The sequence below is a fragment of the Dermacentor andersoni genome, chromosome 9 (genome assembly GCF_023375885.2).
Source record: "Dermacentor andersoni chromosome 9, qqDerAnde1_hic_scaffold, whole genome shotgun sequence".
Taxonomy (NCBI): Eukaryota; Metazoa; Arthropoda; class Arachnida; order Ixodida; family Ixodidae; genus Dermacentor; species Dermacentor andersoni.
Window position 1 is genome coordinate 87,258,184 of NC_092822.1, and position 10,989 is coordinate 87,269,172.

The window sequence follows — 10,989 nt, forward strand, 5'->3', positions numbered from 1 at the left end:
CACAATCTGTGTCGCGCATACACGCAATCAGATTAAGCAAAGCTCAGTGACAAGAAGCAGCGGATAGAATTATCGAGAACGTTCGAGAAACTTCCTATACATGCAGGATCGTCTGGCGTTGAGCTATAATATTTTACCGTGAAGTCCATCGTATAATATTTTACCGTGAAGTCCATCGTATAATATTTACCGTGAAGTCCGTCGTCCATCGTTCGAATCCCAATCAGAAGTTCTTTTATTTTTAGAAGGCTATCAAACATGTACTATTACACTGTTATAACGATACCATATGTTAACAGGCCAAATATGCATTTATATTGCAGGTATAAGACATCACGGGACGGATAGAAGTTGTTGGGGTGCTCGCCAAACAAAGCTTACGCATTAAAGAAGGACTCAGACACTATGGCAATTGGCCGCGCGAGGGAATTACTCATTTTTAGTTGCTTTACTTTCATTAGAGATATTTATCTTTTTTCTCCCTCTGCGCTATGGGCTTTTCAAAGGTGAAAAGTATGTCAATTACAATTAATGTTAGCTCTGCTGCCTGCCAGGCGCTGCCACTGAAGCTCGGTGTGGCTTTGGCAGGCCTGGTTTGTACGCTGTTCCTTCGTAAACTTCTGCACTGAAGTATTACTATTGTATGAAGACATGGAGAGTAGACTGGCGCATTTGATCGAAGCGAAACAATCGATATTACAAAGATGGAAACATTGAGAAAGAAAGAAACGTTTTTTTTTTATTTAGAACGAGACAGAGTTAGATGTATGCAGCGGTAATAAAATTCCTAATCAATTTTATATATGCGTGACGAGTAAAGAAAACACAACAGGATTTTAGTTTACAATCAGCAATAAATACATTTTTTTTTCAGCGCCCATTGTAAGAGCGGGCTATGACACCGCTATCCACTGCACAGCAATTAATGCAGCTCTTGAAGTGTTCAGAAACGCGCGCTCCTAAAGCTCACCTGTTACAAAACGCCCCCCGTAACACGTTGCGCTTTTTTCTTGTCGACATTTCTCTGAATTTGGTGACGCGGATAGCTTCATCGTTTCTCAACCTGTCCAGTCAAAAGTAGTGAGTTACAAACGCCAGATAATTGTTTATTTAGTTGATATCGTGCGAATGCACCGAGCTTGGCGTCCGACGATAGGACCAGCATTCTCCACCTAAAGCCTTCGTCGGTTTCCAAAGAAAGTACGTTCTGCGCAGAGGTGCCATTTCGACACCCGTATGGCTGGCCTTTTCCTGCATTGCTTTGCGCGCTGAAAGCTCGAAACGCCCATCAATTCAAATGGCGGGGCATTTGAATATACAGCTCTAATGGCAGGCCAACAAAACAAGTTTCGCGTCTTCGAGAACAATATGACGTCACTATTATTTTTAACGGATGTGGCGTCAAAGTATCTTTCTTCCGCCGGAAGTGCTCCCTTGTAACACAGATGGCGCAAAGCACCATGAACCAAAGGTCACTGGGACGCCTCGCACTGGGCGCTCATAGGAACACTACAAATGAAGCTGTGCAGGGTGATATGGGCTGGACTGGTTTTGAAGTGAGAGAAGCTCAAAGTGAAATTGATTATGAAGAACGCCTGAGGAATATGGAAGAAAGTGAATGGGCTGGGAGAGTGTTGAGCTGTCTGTATAGGAAAAACATTGATTCACAGTGGAGGAAAAGAACTAGGAAGCTTACCAGGAAGTATGCAGCCTGTAGGCTGGGCAACACAGCAACAAATAACATCAAGCGGAAAGTCAGAGAGGCTGAAATAATCTCATGGGTGGCGGCATTGGAAAAGAAACCTGACCTGAGTAACTACTTAAGAGGAAAAAACGAAATCAGGAAAGAAACAACTTATGATAACACAAAGTGAAGCTCATTTCTTTTCGAAGCGAGATCAGGATGCCTTAGACCACAAACCTATAAAGCAAGATATAAAAAGGAAGAAGAAGCATGTGATTACAGTGGCAGAGCTAGGGAAACGATGGAGCATGTTTCATTAGAATGTTAAGACACCTGTCCAGCGGTCGATTTAGGCAACACTGCGGCCTGGGAAAAAAAAAAGGCAAGAGAAAAAAAAAAGCAAGAGCATTGGAAAAGTAAACATGTCCGCCATAGAGATTAGTAAGAGGCAATTGGAAGATTGGTGGAATAAAAGTAGGGAAAACACAAAAGACGGAGACATACAAAAGTAAAGTTCACAATAGGGGGTCAGGAAATTTGGTTGTGGGAGTTCATCGTGTTCTTCTTCCTCTTTTTCTATATTTTAAACCAAGGTAGGATATCAGGCAGTATAATAGCAAAAGCTTGGTGGCGCAACCTGCGCGCCGTTCCAAAGGGGACGCTGATAAGATCCATCCATCCATCCATCCATCCGTCCGTCCGCTGATGAACCACCATGTTTTGAACGTAAACTTCGCTGCCAGGTAGTACCTTGAGCAAACCACGTATACTTATCTCAGTTCCGTTCCGCCCGTGCAATGCGTAGGCCGCGTGCTGTGAGGACTGCGGAAGAATAGCGCGCCTACGAAGAACACCGTCGTGAACAGAAGCGGGAATGTGCGCGGCGACGGCGGGTGGAGCGTAATACGGACGAAGATCGCGCCGCAAACACCAAGAGTATGCACCTTTGGTTGTATCACCCCTGCCGACTCCACTTCCGTCGTAATTGTGGGTGATTTCAACATAGACGTGTCTCGGCCAGACGAAAAGTGGTCACGGCGTTGCTCTTGGAAAGGTTTGGCATTCAATGTTATACAGAGATCAGTGCGCCCACGACGCGTCATCGGTCGTGTATAGACTTCACATTGGCCAAGAACCTTTCCAGCGTCGCCACAGAGCCACTGGGCGAATATCATAGCCTTCATAGAGCGATAGTCACCTTGGTGACCAAACAATAAATCTAGAAAGCAAACAAAAGAAGCTTAAAAATGAATAAAAGAGGGAGTATGCAATTTAATAAAACAACAACCCAAATCGTGAAAAAAAAAAAATTCATTGTGGTGTATCTCTTGTTTTTATTCAACATATTTGTTATCAACAAATCATTATATATAGAGCTTCGCTCGTCATCCACGTGCACAGTGATATGGCTCTTAATTTTCCTTTTTCGATTTCCTGCTGCGTCCGTGCACGGCGAATTATAGTGGCGACAAGCTAAATGGCTGCTAGCTAACCGCCGTGTAAACAAAGATAGTTCAGCATACGAGAGCAGACAAACACATCGCGCGTACATAACAACCACTTTATAACACGCAAGACGGCGCCTCTGTACCGTACAGTACCGTCCCCTGTTTTTGGACAGAAAAGTGCGCTTACGAAATGAAGCCAGCATCAGCCGGAAGCTCATCGATCTGAGTGTTTGATAATCTATATGTATACGTTTGCCAGGGGGTTTTGTGTAGCTTGGAAGAAATCGTGGCCTTATTCGAGTTTCAGCTGGTGCTCAAACTTTGACATCTTTTCCTTATCTCTCTCGCAGGGGAGCCACCTACATTTAAGAACCATCCAGGTCACGTGTTGGCACAACATTTAAGCACAGAAAAGATGCGAGCAGCACCGGTACCACTGCCCGTTTTGAGAGATCAAGCAAGGTGAAGCCTACAAGCTGTGACGTTGCTAGCTGATTAGATTTCTTTCGAATATCCTTATTCGACACCACGTGCAAGTTTTCATTCGAAGAAATGAACGCTCGCCGATTAATCCAAGCGACAAAAAGTAACGGTTGGATAGAAATTCATGTTACATGTAATGTTTGGCCAGAGACGATCTCCCAAAAAGAACGCAAAACAACTGCGTTATTACGAGCTCCACTCTGGCACATCGAAATTGATGGGACTTTCACTCGTGGCGACGTGATCGCAACTGCTACAAAAAAATTTGTAAGTGACGGAACGTGTTGCCTTCTCCTGAAGCGTCGCTTGCACTTTACCTATATGCAAGCGGGGACAAAATAATGCGGGTTCTGCGAGCGCGTGCCAACGACGTGTTCGACGTGTGCGCGCCAATGACCGGTGACAACGCATTGCACACTGCGCCGTCCGGAAAGGAAGCGCTTTTCTAGCGCGATATCATGCTATCTCCGCGATTCCGACAGTACGCTGGCAAAGGGTGGGTGTATGGAGATAAGAGCGCGTGAAAACAAAACGCACATGCGTGACGGCGTCCTGACAAAAATAAAAGTGCTTGCTTCGCTAAAGGGAGCAAGAGTACAGTTCGATACGCGCTCGCAGATTCCATGTTATTTCGCACGCGCTGGTATGTTGGTGAAACCGAACAGCAGTGAGAAACCAAAGCCGCGGCGAACGTAGAGTGGAAAAATGGAGAATTTCTCGAGTTCCAGTTTCAACGTGCAACGCCACCCAGGCGCTCCGTCGCAAGGGTTAGAATAGCAAAGCCGTGAACTAGTCGATGACGTGTGTAAGAAAAGAAAAAAAAAAAACTGAAGTTTTTGCGAATAAAATCGCAGGCTGTTCCGTGCGAGTGTTACGATAACCACTTGTCACAGCCAAGAGACCCAGGTGGAGCCACTACGCCACCTTGAAAGAATACACAGGCACATGATGAACGAGAGCTTTTATTTTGTAGCGGAGAGAAAATGAAATATAGAATTATAGAAAAATTCACTTAGACGCCGAGGCATGCACTACGAACGGATTTCGTAGCAGATGCATGCAGTATTTGCGCGGTTAAAGCATTAAGAAATTGCTTGATCCCTACGCTAGGTTTTATCTATTTTTCCGAGAAAGCAGTGAGCCTGCACGGCAAAGGCAACGCCTTTTTTTTTTTTTGTCCTCGCTACCCATTTGAAAGATAACGTAATGCTGGGATCATAAACAGGGCAGAGAGAGAGACACAAAAGGGAATGACTCTGTTAAGTGAGCTCCACATTCGCGTATATGCTGCCACCATCCACAAATCCATTGAATTCAACATCTTCCCAGGGAATTGTTTCGGTAGTGTCCCCTTCGTTCCAAGTGCCAGGCGCGGGCTTCTTTACCATCTTGTTATCAGGCAGACACACTGGTAGCGGGATGTCTCTCTCGGAATCAGTGGGATGGGTGAGGAAGACTGTTACTTCTCTGTCGAACGGCCAAGACAAGCGGCCGTCCCATTTGCCCTCGCCGAGCGAAAACTTAAAGCCCACAGTAGATTCCCCGTCCTCGTCCTTATTGAGAACGCATTCGAGCCGGAAGGAGTAACCACCCAGCACGGATGGAGGATGCGTTATGCTGCCAGTTTTGCCGTTGTCCAACGATTCCAGTTTTCCTTGGACGTCGAAGGAGCACAGAGTGACGTGAACGCTCGGCCAGGAAGCGGCACGGTAAGGTGTCGCAGCGAACACTGACCGTTCCGCGGCTGAGGACAACGTTCGCGTTTGGCTGCTGCCCACCGGATCTTCTTCGCCTTTTGTGCAGTCGCGTTCAAGAACGGTGATCCGCTTCACTAGCGAGTTGATGTACTTGGTCACATAGTCATTGTCAAGAACGTCGCCGGGCGCCCGCTGTATCAGTGCTTCGAGACCCTTCCTGATATCTCGTACTACGCGAATGACGACACAGGGTGCCTCGGCTGTACTCGCCTCCCGTCCTGGATCAGCGGCTCCCGAGCAGCATCGTCTGTGGTCAATGGCGACGCTGCGAGCGACGCGCTGGCTGCACTTCGGACACTCTACCTTCTCGCCGGTGCAATTGACGAGGTGCTGCATAAGCGTGGACAAAGTACCGGTGAAGTCGCAGTCCTCGCTGTTGGGGCACAAAATGCTGTACTCATCCAATTCGGCCAACTTGAAGTCCTGCGGCACGACGTTACTATCGAGGCAGTCCTTGCCGTCGAAAGGGCACGGTTCCTGTTCTTCGATCTGCGCTCTGCATGGCTCGCACAAGACATGGCCGCAAGACAGCAGTAGTGAGCGGGAAGGCGCCATGCCGCAGACGCTGCAGACTCGCGTGCTCGGTAGAGGATCGACGAAGGTCACGCGTCGACGCTCCAAGAAGTCGCTGAATCCAGTCAGAGTGTACTCTGAGCTTGGCATCTTGTAAGAAATGATAGACTAAAACAAAGTCGATGAAGCAGCCTGCAAACAGGGCAACTCGGATGCGTGCGGTGGTTCCGAAGGGCAAATGCGTTTGTGGCGATATGCGATACTGCAACGTATTTTTTATAGACAGCCCGCACTTTGCCAGGTGGCTCCACCATCGGGCACCTTCATTGAGGCTCCACTGGCGCCGTGCCGCGCCGTCAGTGGGTAAGGCCAGGCCGGTCCAATAAATGTCCACCGCCGGGAATGGATATGATGACTTCGCATTTACAGCCGTAATCTCGCTAAAAAGACTAGGGGCAAAGATTTTCTGATTAGCTCTCGTAGTAGCAGTGTGACGAATCACAAAGGGCCGTAACACTGTCTGCGTCCTGCCCACTTAACACGCAGTCATCTGCTGACCAATTCCGTAGATTGCGATTAACCTTGTCTCGCGCAAACAATCCCTACGTCTTTTGAGCCTCTTCAGTCGCGGCTAAGACATTTGTATACACGACTTATTTTTGCTATGTCTGTGCAGTGGTGACCAGCAATAGACCACGAATACGAAGCTTAGGGTGAACCTAGCCTTCTGCTTGCCTAAATGCCTCCATTTTACTTGTGAGTGAAATGTATCGCTGAAATTAAATTGCGGGGTTTTACGTGCCAAAACCACAATCTGATAATGAGGCACACTGTCGTGGGGGACTCCAGGTTAATTTTGACTAACTGGGAATCTTTAACGTTTACCTAAGTCTAAGTACACCGGTGTTTTTCCATATCGCCCCCATCGAAATGTGGCCACCGTGGCCAAGTGGCCAGCTTTGGTGAAGGCACTACCGTGTTTAACGGGATGTTTGACGTTGAACGTTTGCTTAGCAATTGCGAAACATATTTTTACTCCTGACTAATGTTTGGCAGCCTAGAATTATCATTTGAGTCAAGCTGGTGATTTAATTATTTTTATAAAAAAGCTGGGGTACAATAATTGGCTATTTAATTAGTTTGCAATTATAGTCACTCACTATAAAATGTACGAAGAATCATTCTACCACCTTGACTTGCTTCAATGGAGTCTCCCGCACCTTGGCGCAAATTATCTAAATTTCGCAGATTTAGCGACAGTCGACCGTATTGCATGACTGAATGTGCTGTCAGCCGGCAACAGTCCACGCGCAGCTGATGGTGCTGCGCAGTAGGCGTCAACGCCCATCGCAATCCGCCTCTTTACCGGCACCTCGGCGCATGCGCCCTACCCTAGCGGATTAGTCGCGAAACGTTTTGGAAGGGACGCGCGCGGTTGCGCGGCCAGATATCGGGGGAAAGTACACCGAAAAAAAAAAGCGCTTGGACGCGCGCTGTTGCAAACGCTCGTGCCATGTTTACCGCGTTGAAACTCTACTGGTAGCTCGACGTCGGTGCGGTGCCGAAAACGTGCGTAAGACTGCAACTCCACTTTGAAGCAGAAAAGGGCCAGAGCTTAGTCGGCACCAGGGTCGGGACTACACCGTGAACCACGTAGTTGCCGCGTTGCATTGACGGCTGTCAAATTTATTGATAAACCCCTGCGTTAAACTTGGGCGACACTTCAAAAACACGTTGCTGACGCAGTGTTCTTGCGGCGTCGGCCCACTGTTGCTGGTGGTGGCAGCGCGTGCCTGGCTGCATGTACTGTTTTAAGGCCTGCAGTCGGTCGATACGATTATTTGTTATTTTATTGAGTTTTACGTGCCAAAACCACTTTCTGATTATGAGGCACGCCGTAGTGGGGGACTCCGGAAATTTCGACCACCTGGGGTTCTTTAACGTGCACCTAAAGCTAAGTACACGGGTGTTTTTTCGCATTTCGCCCCCATCGAAATGCGGCCGCCGTGGCCGGGATTCGATCCCGCGACCTCGGGCTCAGCAGCCTAACACCATAGCCACTGAGCAACCACGGCTCGGTCGATAAGAGACCGACAAGACTCCGACGATTGGCCGACTATTATGCACTGTGTTACTGAGACCATTTGATCGTAACAGGCCGACAACGACGCAACCAACGAGTGCGAGTTGTCATATAGCGCGACAGGCTTTCGTGTCGACAGCACCGACAAAATCAGCGTGCCGACCGTGACAGCTTGACCGAACCCTACTTGATCAGCCGTCGAACCGACAACGCGATAGCTGCAGCTCATTCACTTGAAAATACATATAATTACTCGCGCTCAAAATGCGTCAACATGCCTTCGAAGTTGAAATGCACGGGCTTCAGTCCTCTCAAGCGGTGCACGTGAAGTTTGAGTCAGTGTTGATCCTGTTAAGCGAAGTTTGGGTTAGGCCTGACCCAGACGAGTTCGTGCACCCGCTACCGATGGAGCTGGACTTAAATAATAAGCAGTCATGACGAAGGAACCTGCTCTTATAGTTAGGTTGCGGCCCTATAGCGATTTTATAACTACTCTTCATTTCGCATGGCAGGTACACAATAAGCGGCAAGCGGCGACACAGCGCTGTGCCAACATCTTGTACTTTTGTCACCGTTCGCGAACGCTGCCTGTCGCATTTCCCGCAGATGGTTGACCTGTGTGTGTTGTTATGCTGACATTTCTTAATTACAAAGCAGCATTGTTTACCTTTACGTCAAACAGAAAAGAACAGACAGTGCATTCGATACAGCAGCATAAACTCAGTTCCCAACGGTGTCAGCGATGGCATCCGCCTTTTCGCGAGAGAACTACACGGCATATAAGTGGGGACGGGATAGTTATGCCGAGCACAGCTGTCTCTAATAATATTTTATAGCACGCGCAAACTGTAAGTATGATGACGTTAAAGAAAAGCGAGAATCCGTAATAACAGCCCGTAATATATGTGTGTCTGGATCACTGTTGCAGTTGTTTAAGGAACTCGGCCGCTCATATTGACTCGTCTGTATGTTTCGCTACGTTTTGTGATTATTTGACATCAGCGATGCGCCGTTTCTACGATAACCGAAGCTAACAACGACCTGAAGCTGTAGAGGTAAACAAATGCACCGCTTTGGCAAATCCCACGTCGAAGGCTGCGCTTGAAGGCTTCTTGAATATGCGAAATGTTTAGTGAATGTGTAAAATGAATACGAAAAGCGATGTGCAATCGCAGATATCAGCGACAGCGAACTCAAGGCAGCCGCGTCGGCAGACGGAACTCAGCGTGCCTTCATCGGTCGCGCTGTTACCACAACAGCGCATTCGGTTCTGTTCACCCACTATACTGGATGGGTGAACGACATGCTACTCCGGAGAAACCATTCATAATTAATCGCGATCCACGAAACGCACAACCGACGCACACTCAACATTGGCCCCGGTACACAAATCAACCGGCGAAATCCCCGATACCATTCGAAAACGTTTCCAGCGGAGTGCGTCAGAGGGCAGCACAGGAACATGAAAAAGGCGGATTAGGCACCTCGTTTTCGCGGCAAGTTCTTTCCGTGGCTTCTCAGCAGAAATGATTGTCCAAATCTGTGCCTTTAGAGCCTTGTTATAGTGTCACACTCGATTCGCGGAGCGCTGCAACAGTGGAGCGCCTAAGAAATTCGGCGAGCATTTTTGTGCACGTGTGTATTACAAGGCGCTGGCGCGCGTTTTGCCTCGGTTACTTATCACCCGTTCTGTCAAAGGGTGCGTCATTTGCGGAACAGAGCTTGCTTTATTTCGCGATGTTCAGCTTCGTAAAACTTGACCAGAACGGCTTATTGGTGAGCCATTTGCAGCAGGCCCACGATGCGGCCGAAAGGCTCGGCCTTCCGGTTCCCACGTGGGAGCGGCCCGCTTCGTGAAGACTCACGATCTGCAGGACTTCTTTAAAGTTTCACCATACCATACCATTTGCTCACCGGCTGCGTAACCTCACATACGCCTTTTATTAAGTACGGTTTAGGACAATCGGCATCCTTTGACGAAAACACATTTCTCTCAGTGTGCATGGTGCACTTTCCTCCCGCGGTTGCAAAAATGCTATTTTGGCATAATTCGTTCCGTGCTTGACGAAACGTTGTTGTGGTTGGAAAAGCGCGAACGTGCGCGACTGAGGCGTGGGTCTCATAAATCCTATCAGAGTGGTAATTGTGCGTCGCTGCTCTTACTATAAAAAAGAGACACCGCGATGATTACGAACATACACCAACTTTCTTGCTCTTGTGTTAAGGCGAAAGCCTTTCTAGCATCATAGTGAAACTTGTGTCAGCAGACCTTACCGCCGCAGTAACCGCCGAAGCGTCATCTCGCCATATGAAGACAGATAAAAGACAGATTAAAGAATGAAAAATGTTTGATAGTGACATTTAGTGAATGATAACATGATAATAGAGATTGATAGAGGTTAATAATGACTAGTAATTACTAATAATGACTACTAATAATTCGTGATGACTACTAGTGACTCCGAAATGACCGATTTGTCTAACGACGGCTTGTTATGACCAGAGTGGATTAGAAATGTCTAGTAATGAGTAGTAATGACTAAAATGACTACTAATGACTTGTAATGACTACGAATGACTACGACATGACAAATATGTCTAACGATGGCTTGTAATGACCAAAATTGATTACAGATATCTACAAATGATTACTAGTGAGCAGTAATGACTAATAATAACTGAAAGGACTTGTGATGCCTAGTAATCCCTATGAAAAGACCAATATATCTAACGACAACTTGTAACGACTACAATTGATTGGAAATGGCTAAAAATGCTTAGTAATGACCAGTAATGACTAATTATGACTGAAATAACTCATATTTACTACTAATGGCTATGGTAAGACCAGAATGTCTAACTACGGCTTGTAATGACGACAACTAAAAGAAGAGAAAGAGAAGAGGCAAAGAGAAAGAGGCGATAGATAAGAGCAGGAAGAGTAGGCTTTCGCCGTTCACCTCTTAAACGAGATCTTAAGAGACCTTGTAATTTTTTCGTCCATGAAGTAGGACAACGCGA

At 47.1% G+C, this 10,989-nt stretch overlaps 1 protein-coding gene across 1 annotated transcript; it reads right to left on the reverse strand.

Annotated features, from left to right (window-relative positions):
- Positions 1-4,874: 4,874 nt before the first annotated feature.
- On the reverse strand, positions 4,875-6,035 carry LOC140213328 (uncharacterized). The gene has a single exon (XM_072284566.1). It carries the CDS (start codon positions 6,033-6,035, stop codon positions 4,875-4,877), a length of 1,161 nt encoding a protein of 386 aa, XP_072140667.1.
- Positions 6,036-10,989: the final 4,954 nt, after the last annotated feature.